The sequence below is a fragment of the Eupeodes corollae genome, chromosome 2 (assembly GCF_945859685.1).
Source record: "Eupeodes corollae chromosome 2, idEupCoro1.1, whole genome shotgun sequence".
NCBI classification, from domain to species: domain Eukaryota; kingdom Metazoa; phylum Arthropoda; class Insecta; order Diptera; family Syrphidae; genus Eupeodes; species Eupeodes corollae.
In genome coordinates this window covers 28133920-28155836 of record NC_079148.1, presented here as the reverse complement: position 1 = coordinate 28155836, position 21917 = coordinate 28133920, and the positions used below count along the sequence as shown (strand labels likewise).

The 21917-nt window shown below is 35.0% G+C and overlaps 3 protein-coding genes across 4 annotated transcripts; 2 read left to right on the top strand and 1 right to left on the bottom strand.

Moving 5' to 3' along the window:
* Nucleotides 1-948: 948 nt before the first annotated feature.
* Nucleotides 949-1978, top strand: LOC129946532 (uncharacterized). Of its 2 annotated transcripts, none has more exons than XM_056056752.1 (2): nt 949-1270; nt 1347-1978. In XM_056056752.1, the coding sequence occupies exons 1-2, from the start codon at nt 1243-1245 to the stop codon at nt 1976-1978; spliced, it is 660 nt and encodes a 219-aa protein (XP_055912727.1). In that variant the 5' UTR covers nt 949-1242. The 2 variants fall into 2 exon arrangements, with proteins under 2 accessions (XP_055912727.1, XP_055912726.1); XM_056056751.1 differs by having other exon boundaries at nt 1344-1978.
* Nucleotides 1979-2027: 49 nt separating this feature from the next.
* On the bottom strand, nt 2028-4209 carry LOC129946531 (probable ATP-dependent RNA helicase DDX56). Its single transcript, XM_056056750.1, has 5 exons — nt 4029-4209; nt 3465-3968; nt 3162-3400; nt 2669-2963; nt 2028-2608 (listed from the first exon to the last, which is right to left on the bottom strand). The coding sequence occupies exons 1-5, from the start codon at nt 4089-4091 to the stop codon at nt 2096-2098; spliced, it is 1614 nt and encodes a 537-aa protein (XP_055912725.1). The 5' UTR covers nt 4092-4209; the 3' UTR covers nt 2028-2095.
* Nucleotides 4210-5683: 1474 nt separating this feature from the next.
* LOC129944484 (uncharacterized) lies at nt 5684-8015 on the top strand. Its single transcript, XM_056053938.1, has 3 exons — nt 5684-5864; nt 5932-6041; nt 6121-8015. Exons 1-3 carry the CDS (start codon nt 5855-5857, stop codon nt 7882-7884), a joined length of 1884 nt encoding a protein of 627 aa, XP_055909913.1. The 5' UTR covers nt 5684-5854; the 3' UTR covers nt 7885-8015.
* Nucleotides 8016-21917: the final 13902 nt, after the last annotated feature.

The following is a 21917-nucleotide window of genomic DNA, read 5'->3' as shown; positions in this document are numbered from 1 at the left end:
TATTTAGGGTTTCAATTTCTATCAAAAACAAATATATGTGAATTTGGACAATGATCAACATAAAAAAGGGTTTTTATAAAATAAATTGAAAATTTTTATTCACTTGTTGAAATTTCAAAAAAAAATATGTTAAAATTATGAACCTAGTAGGAAGAAAAACATGGCCGAAAAATATATATATCCGTGGGTTCGGGTTCGTTGATTATTGATTTATAAAAAATCCAAAAGTTAGTACCCGTGGCATGATGGTTAGTGCGTTGGACTGTCATGCCAGAGTTCTTGGGTTCTATCCCTGCCTATGCCATCTAAAGTCTTTTCAAGGGTACTGCCTCTTGCGAGGAATTGGCAAATTCTCCAAGAGTAACTCTTGTCATGTAGGTCCTCTCCATTCCTGACAACATTACTCGCACACAGGAATGGTTGAGAGTTGTAAGTCACTAGGCCCTAGTTCTCAACGGACTGTTGCTACACCCAATTTATTTTATTAATTAAAAATTCAAAAGGATCGACGGAGACAAACCGGCGTGACTTCGATTCATTTGGTTTGCATCAAAACAACTACCCCACTCTGATTCTTCCCCTACAAATTTTTAGTCAACTCCGATCCTGCAGTACCTATCATTAAGCAACATTGCTGCTTTGGGTTTCATAGGTAAACGTTTTGATTCGATTCCTCAATCTATTCTTGTGATATTTTGTTATGATGTAGCTGCTAGGTCCCGCAATGTACAAAGACCAAATCCCAATTTCGGTTCAGAATTCAAATGGAATAGAAATGACACACCAAAAACCACTAGTAAATTCGAATCTTCCATTCATTTTCGTTTCAATTCAGAACGTCTTTCCGATTCAATTCCCCATGAAAACGTAGCATAAGTGTTCGAAACAAAATTCTTCAGATTTAACTGTCCTAACTGTCACTCTACTGTCAGTGTCAGTCGTCTCGTAGAGTGTAGTGTCAGGTTGCGTCATCAATCATCGCACCGCACGCAATTCAGAAAAAAAAAATTGTTTGCAAACAAACAAAATTATTGCTAAGATTTAAATTAATTTATTTTAAAATAATTATTTTTCTTTTAAATTATTTCAAAATAAAAACTATAAAATGCAAAAATTATAGAAACGCAATTCCATCAGCCCATCGCGGCTTCAAAAAGCATCAAGTACTAACTTAAACGTGAAGCCTGTTCGGGCAAGATTGATAACAAAAACTTGCGTGTGCCTGTGTCCGCCGCTTATTAAATGCAAATTAAAATGTCTGCAAACAAAGGTAAGTAGAACAAATTATTTTTTCTTACAAAGAAAAATCGATTTTAATTAAATACTTCTATCGTTGTACCTAGAAGACAAACCGAAGACCGTCCTACTGTTCCATATATCACAAAGCCTTTTTAAAAACAAACGCCTTAAAAGACGACGTCTCGCCAATAAAATTAAAAATAAACCCCCCAAAAAACGCTCTAAACCTAAACCAAAATCCAAAAGTGCACCAATCAATGGACATCCCTCCCCATCACCCAATTTAGCTGCATTATTTTCTGAGACCATTGAAATCGAGTCCACAGATGACGAACATAAAACAGAAGACAGGGAACCACCGCCTCCATGTATCGAAGACGTCAAAACACGACCATCCGAAATTGAAACCAGCATAATTCTCTCATCGGACAATGAAGACGAAGTAGCTACGCAAGCCAGGATCTTCCCCATGCTAACCAGCGAGACGACAGTACAGACAGCAGTGGGCAACAACATATTCGAGCTATCGCTTACCCAGCTTAAGGAGAATCTACAAACAATCACAAAGAAGCGGAAGAAACACAGGGACAGCAAACGACTCAGCAAAAGACTGAACAAAAGCAACTTGTCGGTGTCGGGAGATCTCAGTATATCACTTTTATCGGACGACGAGGACGGAGGAGAGGAACATCGGAAAGACAATAACCTAGACAAACTGTCTTCGACAATGAAGGCATAACAAACATTTTATCACAGCTTTTGAGTACAAAATAATGTTAAACAAAAAGAAATTTAAATAAAAACAATTTTATTTGGTTGACAAGTTTAAAAAAAAAAATAAAAAATTTAGTTTTGTTCATTTCCTGCGAGGCGCACGCTTCTTGGCATAGTCAATGGACGAGCAGAGAAGAGGATTGTCCTGCTGACTTTCGTACGTCGACTTCGCCAACGAGAAGCTCTTGAATTGCTTGGAACTTCGTTGGTTTGTGCTGCTGGCCAATCGCTTCAGTGACTTGGGTACAATGTACTCGGGCACATGCGACAAATGCGGTTGAATCTTGATCACCTTCAGGGGTTTGTCGTGGCGCAGCACTTGCAATTCCCGATTGTTGTCGGCAAAGAAACTCTTCAGCTTCTCGTTGTTGAATATTTCTGTTTTGATTTCACGCAAACGTGCCTCGTGGACTGCGATGCGGGTTATGGCCCGCCAGGCGTCCTTCGCTCGATAACGGAAAGGCTCGACTTCCTCCAGTTTGAACTGATAGTTCTTGATGATGGTGTCTTCACTTGTGTAGCCGCTTTTGAGGCGCTCTTCTACAATGTCATTGACTTCTTGATCCTTGATGCTTACGAACGACAATACGCATCCCTGGAAAGATGAACAACAGCATTAAAAGTTAGAAGTTTCAAGCAGCGAACGTTTACCAACCTTATTCGTTCCTCTGGCGGTTCTTCCTGCTCGGTGGATGTACGAATTCACATCCAGAGGGAAGTCAAAGTTGATCACGTTGGACACACACTGAAAATCAATTCCTCTCGATGCACCCGATTCTGTGTCACTTTTCACGCGGCCCGGGTTTTCCAGCATTTGCTCGTCGGAAGCAATAATGAAATCGTAATTACCCTGGTTGAATTGATTTATGGTGTGAATGCGGATCTTTGTGGGCAGCTCTGAGTTCAACACACATGACTTGATGCTGAATTGTTCAAGGAACAATTTGAGTCTGAAAAGATATTGGCAACACATTTTTAATAAAACTATCATTGAGTTTCGATTGAAGTTAAGTCTTCCAATCAAATCAGAGAGAAGATTGTAGGTTCATGCGTGAGCCAAGGTCAAACCATGCTCAATCAAGGTAAATTTGGAGTTCATCATAGAGACTAGATGAAAGAGGAAAAGAAGAGTTCGTTTGTGATCTTACTTGTAACATCTGTCCACGGAATTGACAAATATAACATTCTTGCCGCGAATGAGTCTGAGTTTCAGAAGAGCACAGAGTATTGCTGGCTTGTCGTTCTCCTCGGCGAGAATCCTCTGATGTGAGAGCTGACTTTCAGGCACTAGCTCGGGTTCTTCGAGCTTCAGAGTTGCTGGATTGTGCAAAATCAGGTTTTTCATGTCTTTGATATCATCGGTTATGGTCGCTGATACCAAAACGGCCTTAAAATAAAAAACAACTGAAGTCAAAGCAAAATGTTCACTCTTTAAAAAAGTTGAGACTAACTTGATAAATTGGAGGCAAGTAATCAACGAGTTTTTTGAAATCCTTCTCGAAGCCAAAACTGAACACCAAATCGGCCTCATCGACCACCAACATCTCCAATTTCTTCAGATCTATGGCGCCCGACTGAAGATGCGTTAGAATCTTTGCTGGTGTTGTGATGACAATATCGGGTCTTTCGGCTAGAGCGTGTTTTTGTGTTACAACATCACTCGAAGAGACATCGACAATGCGGATAACTTTGCCGCACTTGGAGGCCATTTGTTCCATTGCTGTTCTTGTTTGCTGACAGAGTTCCTTGCTGGGCGATAAGATCAGAGCACTGATGGACTGTTCGACGGCATTTAATTTGGAATTTAGGATTTTCTGAATAACTGGCAATGCAAAGGCGGCTGTTTTGCCAGAGCCCGTGCGAGCTCTCACTATGACATCTTTGCCTTCGAGAAGAAGTGGAATTGCTGCTTCTTGGATGAGGGTTGGATGGGTCCAGCCAAGGTGGGATATGGCCTACAATGGAACTTAATGAAATCTTTCTTTTACTTTTTTAATCAGAAGTAAGAATTTTACCTTTAATATTCGATCGTCTAATTCCATTTCATGGAATTGCTTTATTGTTCTATTGGGGTCCATTTTGTATGGTTTGTATTTTTGTGTGTTTGCAGATTTAGAGATTGATTATTTTCTTTGAATTTTGTAATAAAGTTTTATGACATGAAAAGAATTTTGTTTTTGAAAGCGCACGTTTATTAAAAATGTGTTGCAAAAAAATAACGACGTATAAAAGCATTTAGTGACAGATTGAGTGTGATGTCAAAATCAACTCTTAAACTACTCTGCCGACACGGAGCCTCAAACTGTTTTAAGCTGGTAACACAATAATTGTATTATATTTCATAAGGGCTCGAATACTTTTTACGGAAGTGAAGAGTTGAAATAAAATGCAAATGAAAGGAAACTAAAATTAAACTTCTTTTAGGTAGTTTCATTATCCATATCTGTGAAGATATAACGATGTTGATCCAATCCATACAATTTTCAAACAAAAAATTGCTAGAAAAACCTATATGTGGCATCGGTGGTAGTAAAACACATCTAAAATTTCATCTCAAAGCAATCAAATGCCAACCCAGAGTAATCAAATGCTCTCCCAACGCCAGCAAAACCGATCCCAACAACGACACCTTACATTAACAGCGTTTTAGTATCCCCAATCAAAATAAATAAATAAAACGATGCAGATCCAAGATATGCAGTTTTCATACAGCTATATTTTTTTTCCTTATATTTACTAATTGAAACGTAGAAGGAGGTAATAGAAGAAATTACACAGGTAATAACTCTATTTACTTCCTATAAATTACAATAATTTTTGACAGAACAGTGTTGTTGCAAGCATTAGCAAAAGTGTTATGAAATAAAGCAAAAAAATGGGTATTAATTGGGTACATACTGTTTTCGATAGCCTCACAATGATAAACGAAATTTATAATTTGGTATATAGTGAAAACATTAAATTTTAAATAGTATCTCAAGATACTATTGTCTGAAGACAATAACAAAATTTATAAAAAGGGGAAATGTTAGGCTTTTGTAACACTTATTAAATACAATATAATGCTATAATAAAGATGAAGATGTTTGCCTTCACGACAATCTTTTAAATTTCGCTCTTTTCTCTCTATCTCACTTTTTTTGCCAAAATGAAATGCAGATGAACAATTACTTTTCAAAAATGTTATGCCTCTTTTATTTCAACTACAGTTCACACTACCTTGCCATTTAAGACACAAAATATCCATCTACCTGTCATAATGGAAACTTATTTTCAGATTTCCGCAATTGACCCATATAGAAAGCACCTTGTCAAGCTGTTATTGTATTATGTGTTGTAATCAATTTCGATAATTAAATGCAGTCATTCTCACATTTTCAACTTTTTAAAAACTTGACAAAATGAAATATCAATATTCATTTTTATTCAACACTTCAGAAGACCTTGTTATATACAATTCATGAAAACTTATTTTATTTTTTATTATTAATAACAGACCAATATTAAATAATTTTCTAAAACTTTTTCAATATATTACAAACAACAATGATTTGTTAAATCCATTCCCTAATGTAATCATAACCTAACCTTAATTTAACGAAACTACCTTACCACAAGCCATTTATGATAAGGTAGTGTGGTTAATGACAAAGAATTAAAAAAAAAACTCATCCAGGTTCAATAAATTGCGCTCCTCCATTTTAATTTTCATCAAAATTGTTAAAGTTTTCGAGGCGTTATAGCGTTAAAACAAGTGTCGGCTGTTTGTGCATCTAAATTTCAATAGTATACCGTATTAAGTTATTAATTAATACTTTTAAACAAAAAAAAAACCATCACCATGGCTCCAAGTAATATAAAACTCTTTCTAAACCAAAGAAAGCAACATTTTAAACATTCTTTTTCTTCATATAATAGATAACGCCTGTAAATTGTGCATGAACGTGCCGAAGAAAAATGCCGTGACAAAAATCAATGCTCTACCCAAAACCTTTACAATTGTTCTTGAAGAAATGAGCGGTGTTAAGGTAATTTAATGAGTTTTTTGACCTTAAATATTGTAAAAGTTATTTGATGACGAATTTGCGCTTTTTTTTAAACTTGTAGTTCTCCAAAGCAGATTCGCTTAACATGGTCATATGCATGAAATGTCTGGACTTTCTAAAGAACATGGAGAATTCATCATCTCGTCCTAAATCGAACAAGATTTCACAAGAGGGTAAGAAGAGGGTATTTAGGTTAATGGAGAAGAAACGTATGCCAGCCGCCCAAGCTATTGAAACTGTTCTAGCTGAACAAAGAGCTAAAGAGTTGCTCCTCGAGTCAGGTATTAAAGGTCCCGTTGTAGGTGGAAATCAGCAGGCAATTGTGAAACCTGCGGTTGATCTGCCCGCTAATTCTTCGCCAATGCTAAGATTAAGCGGCGCCCAACGCAAGAAGGTAAAAATATTAGTTGACGCTGGAATGGACCCTGAAGCTGCTCGTCAACTCGTTTTTGCAGCTCTCATTGCAAATCGGGTTACCCAGCCAATTGACATGAGAAATAACCAAGGCCGAAACGATCAAAGGGGTCCTATGGGTCAACAAGGAAGGGCAAATCAGCAACAAACTGCTAAAGGACCCCTCCACCAAAACGCAGCAGGCCCAAAAAATAATCCACCAAAAGGTGGGGCCGCTCCGATCGGAAGGGCAAAACAGGCCCAAAAACCTCCCGTCCAGCGCGTGGCTCCAGTGAAGGCTGCTCCTATCAAAGCTGTTCCAGAAAAAGCTGGTGCGGGCTCTAAGGCTCCAAACCAAAAAGCTGTGGCGTTGAAAAACATCGCTGCCTCGCCTGGCATACTTCTCCCACAGAACATGCGGCAGAATAAAAACGCTGGCGGAGGACGGGGTGCCAACTCGGACAGGCGAGTTGCAGCCACTGTCAGTTCGCGCCGTAACGAGCGTCCAGCTCCTTACAGTAATAATCGCCAGTCAAACCATTCACAACGCAACCAAATGCCATCCCAACGCAATCAGATGCCATCCCAACGCCAGCAAAACCAATCTCAACGCCAAAACCAATCCCAACGCCAGAACCAATCACAGTTGCAAAATATGCAAAATAGCAACTTCAACCAGCGGCAACAGCAAAGTATTTCCTTTGAAGTTGGCATCGTGCCCATTAATTACCCCAATGACATGTTAGATGATTTGAAACTTGATGCGCTCAAAGAGGCCATCACCAATGAGATCTTGAAGATTCCCCAAGGCGGTCCATTGATCCGCTTCTTGGGCACAAGTTCTCAAAACGGCTGGTTGAAGGTCATTTGCGCTGACGAGTTGAGTTACAACTGGTTGGGAATGTTAGTCTCACGTTGGGAGAGAGCTGGAGTTCGTATGGTCGAGGGCAACGCTCTCCCCCAGCCTGCGATTCTCACTTTCTATCTGCAAGCAGATTTCCGCGGCCCCGATGAAATTCTCAGTATTATTGAAAAACAGAATAACTCTCTGAATGCCAAGCAATGGCGTGTTCTTAATCGTGAAACCGATGGCAATGGCCAAAGGATCACGGTTTGCGTCGATGAGCAGTGCTTCCAGGCTCTGCGTAGTCGTGACTTTATGGTATTCCTTGGATTGGGTGTTGTCGAGCTAAAGCCTAGGCGTTCAGCCTCCGATGACATGCCCTTCAATAATAATGCTAATTCATCATCCCAAAACTTCGGGGGTAATAACAATTTCTATAATTCTGGCAACGACAATATGCAAGGTGGTGGTCGTGGTAGTGGTGGAAGGAATGGCATGGGCAAAGACAATTATAACTCGATGAATTCTGGACGCGGTGGCGGCAATAATATGAACTACCAAAGACAAGGTGTAGGCTACCAATGGTAAACTTGTTTGTTTGCTTTTTTATAACCCAAACAAAAAGAAAACTCAATTAATTTTAAACTTACATGTACAACATTATGAAATAGAACAAAAACAAATAAGAGAAAGTAATAAATTACTTACACAATACTCAACCTTTTAGTTGTGACTTTTTGATTGTAAACGTTGGTGGTTTTAATGAGGCAGTCATTTTGTTTTTCATAATAAAAAGTTACTTGTTATTATTTGAACCACCAATTTTATAAAAACAAAAAAACTTATGTTTTAGGCTGACGAAAGCCTAAGCCATAGGACGAAAATAAAAGAGCTCATAAATTTGAGGTTAACTTTGATGTAGCCTTGAATTGGGTGTTTTTTCTGAGTGCATCAAATAAGGAATTAAGTTAAAGGTTGGAGGTACGTTGAGATCAGCAATCTACAATTGATATCAATCCTATTCGGCAGAATGTGTGTGCTCTTTGTTAAAAAAGAGAGAAAAAGGTTTTTAGTGAACGGCAGCATGCTAACCAAAACCTTTTTATGTGTTGAGGTTTCAGGATTAAATATTACGTTTTTCACTACCCTGACTTATATAAAAAACAGAAATGGGGTTATCCTAACCTATGTATACCTAAATAACATGTTCGCATATGATTTAACTATTTTATTTGCACAAGGATTCATGTAATCACTAATCAATGTTGCATAAATAGTTATTCATAAAACTTTTTTTAATCATAAAATTAATTTCAAACGACATTCCACGATGAAAAAACATGTCAGTACTCGTCCAATCACCAAGAGCAAGCATCTTCGGGTGAGCTTAGTAGGTGTTTAGATGGGGAACGCTTGTCTCGTTTGTCGTCGGTTGTCTGCAAAAGAAAAAATGTAATTAAAATATAAATGCATCCACCGAAAGACCAAACAAACTCCCTACAATCGAATAAAAATAAAGATTTTGTATTTTAAATGTAGTAAATATTTTCTATTCAACATCTAAAGACTTAAAATTCAATGCGGTATACACATATTTGATAAATTACATGTTTCCGTTCAGATTTGTACATTATAAGGAGTGTTAAATAGATTCACACACTCGATTTAATGCGTATAAGAATGAGTATGTTAATTACCAGCTGATTACACTTTATTAAACTCAAGTCAAACACTTTCAAAAGTCAACCTCTAAATGCAATGCAAGAACAATCACGCACAAAATTGTGTGAACAGGTTCAAACATCGATTCATTCAGCCTTTTTGCGAAGATCAACTATCAACCGAATTACGGTCGATAGACTATGTATATCAATTCAAATAAAATCGGTATTGTGAAAATCAATAGACAAAATATTGTGCTATCTGACAGAAGTTTTGAAAGCAAATAAAAAAAATCAAAACAAATTAAAGATTACTTCGACTGAATTATTTTTTGATGATGATGAGGAATCAAATGATTCTGAACTCATTAAAATGGCGAGAATGCAAAGGAGTTTGAGAGATGCATCCAACCCTTTGGAACTGGAAATACAAAAATATTCAATATACTTCATACTTTTTTTAATATCACCCAGAATATTCAGCATACTTTCGTGATAGTTCATTTGGTCTGCCAGTCTGGGTTTTTAATAAAAATATTCTATCGTCTTAATTTTTTTCTTTGAAGACGTTTTTTTACTGCTGTTGGTCAACAACTTCAACTGGATTCGGGTCAATCTGATGGGTTGATCGTTCATATGCGGTTTCTTCAGTCAATAAATCATTTTCATCTGAGGTGTTAATAGTTTCCAAACCAAATTCCCTTCGGGTGGATTAACACAATAAACTTACAACAGCTTCTTCCATATCGCTGAAGTGGTGAAGTCTATTTGGACCACCACCAGTGGCTGATATTTCGATTTTGTTTTCTTCTTCTTTGTTTTGCATTTTAGGTCGACCCATACTCTTTGCCACTTCTCTGAAGTACGTTCTTGCGGCCCTAAGCTATTCAGGTTTACAGAAAATTTTTCCCATTTTGAATGTGCTCCAACTTTTGTGCAGAATCCCTTAGTGAGTTCAATATTTTTTTCCATCAACTGGACTTATCTGCTTTTTGTTACTAATAACTTTTTCAGACCTTTAAAATACAAAATTAATGATTTTATAAATTCTTATAATTCGAAACTCACATTTTTTTCAAACATGGAGAACCCTTTTTTTAATAAATTGTTGCTGAAGGTAGTTAATGTTGATGTTATTTACTCACGATAATTACATACATTATGTATGTACAGTGACTGCCATTAATATTCGGTTTTTGTTAATTTCTTTTTTACTTCGACTTGGTGTTTAAAAATAAAATATATACAACTATTTCTTGCTTGTAAAAAAAGAATTTATTATTTCTTATTAAATGGTATAATTTTTGTTACCAAAGAAAAAAATAGAAAAGGAACAAAACTTTAAAAAAAAAAACAGAGTTCATTAATATTTTTTATAAAAACACAAATGCATCATTAAGAAATTAATTTTTTAAGAAATGATTTAATATTTTGTCGGATAACCTTGATTGGATATGACTCCTTGAAGTCTTTAAGGCATGTTTTTTATAATTTTGGAAAGATATTCAACACTAATCTTGTTCCATTCTTCTTGGTCTCGAATTTTAAGTCCACTTATTGAAGTAACGGGGTTTTCACGAGCTCTTCGATCCAATTCATCCTACAAATTTTCAATGGGGTTTAAGTCTGGGGATTGCGCAGGCTTTTGGATAACTTTTGGACAGTTATAGAGTAGCCACTCTCTAACAACATGAGCCTTATGTTTCGGATCGTTGTCCTGGTAAAACTTGAAACTGCGCAAAACACCCATTCTCTCAGCACTTTGTCTCAAAATTCTCAAATATTGTTTTTTATTCATAATGCCGTCGATGAAAACAAGATTCCCCATGCCTTTTGCAGATATGCAACCCCAAACCATGACGTGCCCGCCGCCATGTTTGACAGTTGATTTTAAATTTTTGCCCTTTAGCTCTTCGTTAGGTTTCCGAGAAACCATAACCCTTCTGTCTGAACCAAAGAGATTAAACTTACTCTCGTCGGCAAAAATAACGTCGTCTTACCAACTTGCATCCTTGTTTTTATGCTCCTTCGCGAAGTTGACTAGAATTTTCCTATTGCGCATATTAATGAAGGGGTTCTTTCGGGCAACACGACCACCTTAGCCATATGCTTTGATGGTACGACGAATGGTTGATAAGACATTTGCTTTTTGCATTCAATTCTGACTTCTTCAACTATTTTTGGGGCACGTAAACGAGGATTAGCTTTGATCTTTCGTACTATAAGCCGTTCTTCTTTCGCCGTAAGATTTTTGGTTGGCCCAACTGCTTCTTTGGCTCGATTCTTCCTTCATTTTTGTATCTCCGGACTATATCCCCGACAGTGTTTGGCTTCATATTTAATAACTCTGCAATTTTCTTGTAAGTTTCACCTTTTTCGTGTTGAATAATCACAAGTTTTCTTGTTTCAAGACTCGAATTTTGTCCTTTACGACCCATGTTTTATTTATTGAATAATTCTATAATGTTTGACTTCTAATTACTTTACAAATGTACGCAGAAAACCTACAGACTAGTTTGGTTTAATTTTACATTAAAAAAAAAACAAACCGTTAGTCTTAAGAAATGTCAAAACAAGCAGAGGAAGAAAAAACCGAATATTAATGGAGCGTTTACATTCAGCCTTTATGCGTTTACATCTAATAATCTTAGCGGAGGATGGTAAATGGCGGATAATTTTTGATCAATTGTAAAGAATATATTCATTCATAAATAAAATAAACAAATACTAAGATTTATAATAATGTTTATAAGTGGAAAATATGAAAAAAAGAAATTGCATGATAAAAACCGAATATTAATGACACTCACTGTAGATGCTACCTACGCAAACAATAGTTATCATTGACTTGAAATGTTTCTTTTTTTTGAACATCAAAAATATTTTAAGCTGTATGTACATAGTCCGATGTGGGGTTTTAAAAATATGTTTGTTTTTGTTATCAAAAATTAATATTTCTTAAAAAAATCAGTGGATGTTCATAAGAAGAAGATGGAAAGCAATATCTATCAAACGGCTTCTACGGTACAATTGGATCCTCGATAACTTGACGAGTTCTAATTTGAAGGTCTTAAACTAATCCTTGTCCGTAAAAAAAATAATTAAATCACAAGATCTTGATTAACTATTCAAGAAATAACATGGTTTGAACAATTTTTTTTGCAATACTGGCTATTGGCTCGTGGCTTGTGTGGCACGTATTGTCTTGTGAAAAATAAACATTTTTGACATCAATACCTAGTTATTCCGTAGCTCAAATGCGAGCACTCTACTTATTAAAGTAGCTTCCGAGTCTCATCATTTAAGATGATTTTATCGATAAAAATCCGATGATACGAGATCAAAAGGCTTAAGTTCTCGTGTCTTAATTTAATAAACAGTTAAATGTCGTTTGAGAAACGGGTAATTCCAAAGATGGCCAAAAACCCACAAACCTGGGTTTTCTTTAACACATCAGCAATATTTTCAAATACATATCTCAAGATGATTGGTCTGCAATAGTGGTGTAAAAATCGGGCTGTAACCTTTTATTGGAAAACTTTGTGTTATGTTTTTTTTTTTGTCACGGAAAATTCGCATGAAATTCCTTCGCTACACTTCTAAGGTTGATTAAGATGTTTTAGAAACATGTTTACAGCTTTTTCACAATTCTTACTTTTCGGAAATGGAAAAACCAACACATTGTTAACATGTATAATATGTATAAAACCAACCAAACACATCGGAAAACATCAAATTAGTTTAAAATACGCTAAGGGCGAGTGGGTTAGTTTTTTAAACAAGCATTTCAGAGGTTCTGATTCAAAGGAGGTAATTACTTACTAGTATATTAAAAAGCTAAGTGATGGTATGACTACTGAAGGTCCTTTGCTGAAAAAGAATACAACAACGCACGCCGCCTTTTTAGTCCACAAAACTTAAAGGGTTATGAACTCCCTTATATTAAAAATCGCAGTGTGGGCGCTTACGATTTAAAAGAAAATGCACTTTTGTTTTGAATAATCTACCACCATAGTGGTTGGGATATAGTATCTCCCTACTCTACAAACTGATGGGCATTTCTGAAAGTACAATTATGACGGTTGAAATGAATTCAACAGACATCGGTCGGCTTTCTCATTTAAAGTGTTTTTTGAATTACATGAATGCAAAAAACTGAGTATTGTACTAATTTTTTGTACGAATAAAATAATAGGGATGTTGTCCGGTGCAGTTAAATTGGAATTGGTAAAAAGCTAGGCTCACCTATGGATTAAGTTCTCTTACACTTGAATTCGAAAACTAAGTTCTGGTTATTTTTCTCCTCTGCGACGAAGTCTATCTAAATAAATTTAAAAATGTATTTCCTAACAGAATGTTTATTTCAATGAGAAGTGCAGTCGATTCTTAAATAATATATATTAAAAAAATTTAATCCTTATTTAATATTGTTTGCTTAAAGTTTTTAAAAATGAATTCTGACATAATGGTTGGTTCGAACAAAGCTCAATTTGGTAGAAATATTTTGAGCCACTTATGAAGATCTTAAAGTGGAGAAATCGCAAACATAGTCTGCCAGAGCTTGAAATAGTTTTGTATGTTCAAATTCATTTTAATTCTGTGAAAAGTTAATGGCTTGGATCGATTTTTTTAAATTTTGTCAGAACTCGCTTTGTTTGTGAAAAATGTTCCACCAAGAGAAAACAAATTTTGACACTGGTCTTATACTTGATATGGTTAGACATCTGAAAAAGTAAGCGGCCGAAAAGTCCATCAAAATTGGGTTTGTTGGATTTTCGTCCCGGTATTCTCATTTGGACTCGATCAGTTAAGACGTGAGAAAACCTTGTAAGTACTTTAAAATATTTAATAAAAAATGCATCATTCGAAGGAACAATTGTTAAAAATCAAATGAACCTCTGCTTACCCGTAAGGAACAATGATTGGGTTTTTTAATAAGCCATTTCAATTTAACGTTAATAAAAAATGATTCGTTCAAATTCCAAAGAAAAAATTCACAGGCAAAGCTTCAAGCCAACTTGCTTGATCGTCTATGGCTAATTCATAAACCATGAATTTTATATACGAAAAACAAAACTTAAGATTTACATGTACTTTTTGTTTTGATTTTTTTTTTAATAAAATATGAAAAGAAATTGTTGTTTTTTTTAATATGTATACATTTAAAGCTTATTTTGTTATCACAGTGAAGCGAACATAATTTTTAAAAAAGGTAATCCTAAATTCGTGAAGAAACTGAAATGAATTGAGAGAAAGTTTTAAAACCCTAGATCCATCCCCCATGCAAACAATTGAACTAATTGATCATAAAGTACAACAAGTTACTGCTGATGTGAAACAGGCTGAAGAGAAAGTGCTCCAATTATTTTTTAACTCGATAGAAACTAAAATAAATTATCCTTTCAAAAAAGGAGCTGATTAAAAAAAAGCAGCTCGCTAGTTCAAAAATGGTTATCTAAGTAGAAGTAGATTTCTGACGCCAGCTGCTTCTACCCAATATTTGTTATGGAAAGCAAAAAAGCGTCTAAAAAGACCTCAAACACGGAACCCGCCAGTAAAATCTCAAGATGACAAATCGAAACAAAAAACTGATCTTTTTGATGAACATCTTGGGAGTGTGTTTATAACATTCCCAACAATTAGTGGATACGAACAAAGAATGTGGAATACCCTTTGTCACGCAGAAAAATGTAAGAAACATGCATAACAATATATCAACTGCTCAAGTCTTAAAAGAAATGCCTTAAAAGAAACTAAGATATGTACCACACCATTATAAAATTGCAGAAGTCATTGTTATAGTAGTAACTTTATTGAAGTAGCATCCTACAGATATAGATTATATAATTCATGTCAAAAGTTTACGAAAAACAGCTACTAAAAAGACTCAGCAAAAAGATAGAAGAAAGAAGACTAATTCCGAAACATTAGTTTCGATTTAGAAATAAACATTTCACGATAAACAGAGTACATCGAATTACAGATGTAATGAAAAAAGGCACTTAAAAAAAATAAGTAAGTATGCAGCTATATCTTAGATATTTCTGGAGCTTTTGGAAAGGTTTGACATTTAAGACTTGGGTCCAAAATGCAAAGAAAACTTTCCAGACAGTACCAAATACTGAAATCATTTTACGAAGCCGGTGAACACCTAGGAAGTGTATTAGAACCAAGCTTGTATCTTTTATGTACAAACTAGGTGACCCGACAAACGTTGTGTTGTCATAAATATAAATAATTTCTAGAGAATATTTTGCTAGAAAAAAAAAATAACTTATTGTAAGTGTGTAAGGATGTGGTATATAATTGGGAGATGTACAGAGCACTGCAAACGGAAACAAAGTATTAAAATAACAAATTATTATTTAATTCTTTTTTTTATTATTATTATTACTATAATAATACATTTATATTTTTATTATTATTATTATAATAATACATTTATAAAAGTAATAAAGGATAATTATACAAGTTTTAAAAGAAATATTATAAAAAAGAATCGTTATAGTGACATTTTTTATTTAACAATTTAAATAGTGATAAATGGCAATTAGTATAATTAAATGACTTTAGTGGGGTGAACAATATTAAGGAACATAACATAACGAAAATACAAAAATTAAATACAAGAAAAAAAAAAAGAAAGAATAAAACATTATTTTTGTTATAAAAGACAAATAATTAAGTTTAAATCTAATTGATGTAGGTCAACAAAACTTCGATTTGGTTAAGATCAGTATAATTTTAAGGTTCGAATACAACGAATATTTTCGGGAAACATATTAAAGAGGTTGTAGGACACAATGGAGTAGAAGTTTCTAAAGTGAGTAGTTCGAAATGAGGGGACGGATACATAGCTGTCATGGTTGCTTCGCAAATTGCGGACCTCTGAGTTTGGACTCAGTAGATATCCACATCTCATAAAAAATATTTTAGAAACTTTAAAATAATATAAATGTCTCACAGGTAGAATGTTCAGTGATCTTAAGAGCACCATAGAAAGAATTTTTCTCATAGCACACTTTTGCAAAATGACCAGAGGCTGAATTTTAGTTAGGTAAGCACCGACCCAGCAACTAATCCCATACTGAAGTTTAGAATATTCCAAAATAAGCTGTTTTTAAGGTTTTGTGATCACAAAATTTTTTGAGGTGGTAAAGACTACGGAATGAAGAACGTAGATATTGCTGAATTTCAAAGTTGAAATGTGATTTGTTCAACTCAAATTTTGATCAAAACAAATACCTAGGTATTTAAAATCATTAACAATTTCAACATTAAAACAATTGTCACAACAGACTTTACCTTAACATTTTATAACGTTGGCAGTTTTAAGCATGGAATAATATATTTACATCTGGAATCGCTTGTGTTCTTAAACTGAAATACATCAATTTAGTCTTGTTGCTTACATTAAGTTTTTGTTTTGCAAACCAGATACGCAGCAGGTGGATATCAAAATTTAGATCAGCCACAATGCTAAGAGGGCTAGGTGAGGCATAAGCTATACCAAGATCGTCAGCAAAAGCAGTAACCTTACCAACGAATGGAAGGCTGAACAAAGAGTTTATATAGATGAGAAGCAGGATAGGACCAAAGACCGACCCTTGGGTCCTGTCTTTCAAATAGTACTCAAGCCAGTTTTAAAAAAAACCACGGAATCCGATATTATGTAATTTTTTAAGAAGAATACTATTGTCGACTGTATCAAACGCTTTGCTTATGTCTACAAACAAACCAGCACAATATTTTTTGTCATCTAAGCCTTTATTAATTAAAGTGCAAAATTCAAGAAGAGCATCTTCAGTAGAGAGCCCTTCTCTAAAACCGAACTGCGAACTATTGAAGAAATTTATTTTGTTGAGCTAACGTAACATTCTATATTTAACAGCTTTTTCAAATATATACTGTTGACGTCAAGTAGCAGTTTATAATATTCAAACGATTATTTGAACTAAATTATTTTAAAAAAAATATTGCATACCTTTAGGCGTTACTATTAAACGTAACGTAAATTAAGTTGTTTATTTTAATAATAATGAAGTTGAGAATATTATAAGACATACAATCTCTATTCTTAATCTCACCTTTATATAAACTAAGTTTATAGTTTTCACCACCGAGATAGTCGGTTTGACTAAGGCACATTCGTGTCTTAAAAAATAATTGTAATTCACTTCGATTGTAACATTAGAAGAGATTAGACGAATAAGCATAATAAATAACCTTGAAGGTAAAAAATTGGTTATCTTTGTTTTTTATTCTTTATCGTATTGTGGTACTGCAAGAAATTTTGAACTTTTTCCAGCTAAAAACATATTTTGCTCTGGGATTCATATTAAGAAGAATCCCCCCAACATTTTTTGGTCCAATCGAGCCAGATAAATACTTTGGACAGCAAATAAATTTGGGATTAAAAACTCATAACCCCTTGAGTTATTTTGGAGATAATTACGGAGTGCGAATTTTATTGGAATTTTTGCCCACACACTTTGGTTTTACGCTGTTGTCCACACCTAGATGGAAATCCCATATCCCTAACCCAAGGTAGGTGCTGTGCATTATAAAATATACAAATTTGATTCAATTATTTTTGCAAATTAAATTAAAGTATTGATTTGATTGTGATTTTTTATAAAGTATATTTTTGATCTTATTGAAAATTATTTAAAGTGATTCATATAAGTATACATATATATATATTTGTGAAGTGAGCATATTTGGAACAAATTTTGATCGTAAGGTTTAGGTACAGTTTCGTTACAGTTTTTTTTTGATCTCGCGATCTTACGGTTTCTTCGATCTGGTGATTTTTAAAACCTTTTCAACTTTTTTTTTGTGAACAATCAATCTACGGTATTTTAATCCTTTTCAGGATTTTCTGTTCTTTGATTAAGGGATAATTTTTTAGATTTTCGTTCAATTAACAACTCGTTTTATTGAAATTTAAATAAAAATAAAAAGAAATTTTGAAAGTTTATTGCTTTAGTTGTGAACTTTTTTCTTCGTTCGAGATCTATTAAGTGTACCATTTTTTATCGTTTTCGATATGTCTTTTTCTGACGATTTTTATTTGTGCGTGAAGCAAATAAACGAAACTATCAATAGTTTTCGTGATGTACCAAATAGAGAAAATATGACTTCTGGTATGCTCAAAGTCTGGAAAAAAGAATTTGAGGTATTATGGGATAGTTTTCGTTCAGTTTATACAAAATGTTTGAAGAACGAAGATAAAAGTTTAGATGATACAAAACTGTTGACAATTAAATCGAAATATTTATCAGTTTCAACCAATTATTTCACTACTGTAGGTAGTATTATAGATTCCATAGACATGGGTACATTCAAGGATACAAAACAAGATCTTGTTGCTCCTCAAAGATCTGAATTAGAATATGGAATTAGGGTTCCACCTTGCGACGCTGAATGTTTTGAAGGTGATTATAAATCCTGGCCTACTTTTCGTGATATGTTCCAAGCAATTTACATAGCTCACCCCAGACTTAGTGATGTAGAAAAGTTATTCCATTTACGCCTTAAAACTAAGAAGGAAGCTCATGACATTGTTGAAAAGTTTTCACTGACGGCAGATAATTTTAAGCTAGCGTGGGATGCATTAAAATCTCAGTACGAGAATAAACGCATCTTAATTAACACACAGCTTAAAGCACTTTTTTCTATACCGTCTATCTCAACTGAAAGCGGCTCAGCTTTGAGAAAACTTCATAGAACCGTTTGTGATTGTCTAGGGGTCCTTTCAAGCTATGGTGTTAAAACCGATAATTGGGATCCGATTCTTATTTTTATTATTTCTCAAAAGATCCCTGAAAACACTTTGTTTCTTTTTGAGCAAAGTCTACCGAAAGAAAATGAAATTCCTACATGGAAATCTTTGGATGATTTTCTTGCTTCGAGATACAAGATACTTGAATCTGTTGAAGAAGTCAAGCAATGTCCCCGTAAAGGTGCGAATCAATCATCCAATTTAAATTCTAAAAAGGTAAACTCTTTTCATGTTGAACAAAAGAATTTCAGTTGTAAGGTATGCAATAGCAATCATCCCTTGCGTTCATGCAAGAAATTTTTGGACATGGATGTTTCATCTCGTCGTAAAGTAGTACAAGTCCAAAAGTACTGCTACAACTGCCTTGCACTCACACATGCGGTATATGAGTGTAAAAGTAAAGTTTCTTGCGACAAGTGCGGTAGAAGGCACCACAGTTTGCTTCACTTTTCCCAACAAAATCAATCATCTCAGGATACAAGATCAACTCCTCTATCTCAAACTCCTCTTGCTACCACCCCCACCCCCATACAGTCCACTTCGAAAATAGAACAACAAAAAACGCTGGATTTAGAAAAGGATATAAATTCTAATTCGTCTACACTTAAAAGTTTCCTTGTTAACCAGCAAGAGAATATTTTACTAGCTACAGCTTTGGTTAAAATTAATGTTCATAATCAAACCATTCTTTTGAGAGCTTTAATCGACCCTGGTTCTGAAGCTACTTATATTTTACAATCCGTAGTGAACCGATTTAAGCTTTTTACACGGTCAACTAATGCATCTATTTGTGGCATTGGACAAGTTCAAAGCGAATTTTCAACGAGTATGTGTCCTCTCACGCTCGAATCTCGCATCAACCCTGATGTACATATACCGGTTTCGGCCGTTGTTTTGAAAAAGCTGACAGGAAATTTGCCATCGCAGTCTGTTGACGCATCAAACTTGGTTGAGCTCAAGGGATTACGATTGGCAGATCCTAACTTTGATAAACCCGCTTCGATAGACATTTTGATCGGAGCAGATATCTACCCTCTTATTCTACGTGAAGGTGTTAAGAAAGAAAAGGACTTTTCACCAATTGCTCAAAATACGGTTTTCGGATGGGTTCTTTCTGGACCATGTGAAGTTGGTTTAAAGAAACCAACTTTTCATACATTTTTTAGTGAGATTTGTTTAGAAAAACAAATTCAGAGATTTTGGGAACTCGAAGAAGTTCCAGAAATAAAACCCTTTTCTAACGAAGATAAATTTTGTGAAAAATTGTATACGGATACAACAACTCGCAATCTAGATGGCAGCTATACAGTGAAACTTCCATTTAAGCCTCACCTAAATATATCGGATTTAGGTCTTTCCAGAAGTAGTGCAGTTTTACAATTTCTGCGACAAGAGAAGCGTCTTCTTTGCGATATATCGCTCAGAGAAGAGTATAACAAAGTTCTGAACGAATACATTTCTTTGAAGCACATGACGCTTAGGTCAAAAGGTGAATTAAATCTTTCCACACAGAACTTTTATTTGCCGCACCATGCTGTGGTTAAACCGGACAGTGCTTCAACAAAGGTTAGAGTCGTTTTTAACGCAAGTGCTTCTACCAACAAAGGGCATAGCCTAAACGATTTTTTGTGTACCGGTCCTGCTCTTCAAAATGACCTACAAACTATTTTATTAAAATGGCGACAGTATCCCTATGTTTTTAATAGCGATATTGAGAAAATGTATCGCCAAATACATGTTCACCCCGATCATCATAGATTCCAAAGAATAATTTTTCGATCGTCAAATTCAGAATCAGATTTGGCTGATTTTGAAATAAATAGGGTTACTTTTGGAGTTAACTGTGCTCCATATTTGGCAATCCGAACATTACATCAACTTGCCTCTGATGAAGGAAACCAATATCCTTTAGCAAAGGATATGGTATTGTCAGATTTTTATGTGGACGACGTTTTTTCTGGAGGGTTCGATCTAGATACTGTTGTTCAAGCTCAAACTCAGTTAAATGCACTTCTTTTGTCCGGAGGGTTTTGCTTGAAAAAATGGACTGCAAACCACCCTCGCTTGTTGGAAAACATTCCTAGGGGGGATGTTTTAGACCAACACTTTCTTATGTTCGATGAGAATTCACATTCGAAAGTTCTAGGTATAGGGTGGAATGCAAGGGAAGATTGCTTCTATATTCGATGTAACCTATTTTCTTCAACAACTGTTTTGACTAAACGTGAGCTTTTTTCAAATATAGCTAAAATATATGACCCTATAGGTTGGCTTGCGCCAACAACAATTTTACTAAACCGAATGGGATGCGCCCATAAAATCAACTCGGTTAGAGACATGGAAAGATTTTGTGAAATCCTTTCCTATAATAAAGGATCTCAGAATCCCAAGATGGATCAATTATACTCCAGATATGTGTGTTGAAATACACGGATTTTGCGATGCATCTCTAAGTGCATATGCTGCTGCTGTCTACTCTAGGATTTCAGATTCATCTGGAAATGTGTTTATCAACCTTCTTTGCTCAAAAACAAAAGTGGCTCCCCTAAAAGCCATTTCCATACCTCGGCTGGAGCTTTGTGGAGCTGTTTTGCTAACAAGGTTAGTAAACGCTGTACAAAGTAGTCTACGCCTGAAAAACTATCATGTTTACCTTTGGACGGATTCAATGATTGTTCTTTATTGGATTCGTGACTGCCCATCTCGACTTGAAACGTTTGTCCGAAACCGGGTCTCTAAAGTACAAACTGAGAGTCCGCCAGGTTGTATTTGGAAACATGTTCCTTCTGAACACAATCCAGCTGACATCGCTTCCCGCGGTGTAATGCCTCAGAATTTAATAAACAATGACCAATGGTGGCATGGTCCAAGTTGGTTAAAGAATTCCCAGGAAACTTGGCCAATAACGAAGATTCAAAAGGATCCCAATTGGAATCTTGAAATCAAACAAATTAAAAGCTTTGTAGTAAATCAAAACACAAATGATGATATTTTGAGAAGATTTTCATGTTACTCTCGTGCTATAAAAGTCATATCATATTTGTTTAGATTTATTAACCTAGCTTCTCGCAAAAGAAAAAGGTTTTATCCTTTCAGATACTTTTCTATTAAGTTAACTCATCATGAATTAACTTTTGTGAAAACTCGACTCGTTGTACTAGCACAACGCTTCTATT

What these genes read in the sequence shown, in the direction of transcription:
- LOC129946532 (XM_056056751.1), top strand. Translation starts at nt 1,243, where the DNA reads ATGCAAATTAAAATGTCTGCAAACAAAG. An exon ending in TAAAATGTCTGCAAACAAAG is followed by an intron (nt 1,271 to 1,343) that starts GTAAGTAGAACA and finishes CGTTGTACCTAG; the next exon opens with AAGACAAACCGAAGACCGTC.
- LOC129946531 (XM_056056750.1), bottom strand. Translation starts at nt 4,091, where the DNA reads ATGGACCCCAATAGAACAATAAAGCAATTCCATGAAATGGAATTAGAC. An exon ending in ACTTGCCTCCAATTTATCAA is followed by an intron (nt 3,401 to 3,464) that starts GTTAGTCTCAAC and finishes TTTTATTTTAAG; the next exon opens with GCCGTTTTGGTATCAGCGAC. An exon ending in TCCGTGGACAGATGTTACAA is followed by an intron (nt 2,964 to 3,161) that starts GTAAGATCACAA and finishes ATATCTTTTCAG; the next exon opens with ACTCAAATTGTTCCTTGAAC.
- LOC129944484 (XM_056053938.1), top strand. An exon ending in AAGAAATGAGCGGTGTTAAG is followed by an intron (nt 6,042 to 6,120) that starts GTAATTTAATGA and finishes TTAAACTTGTAG; the next exon opens with TTCTCCAAAGCAGATTCGCT.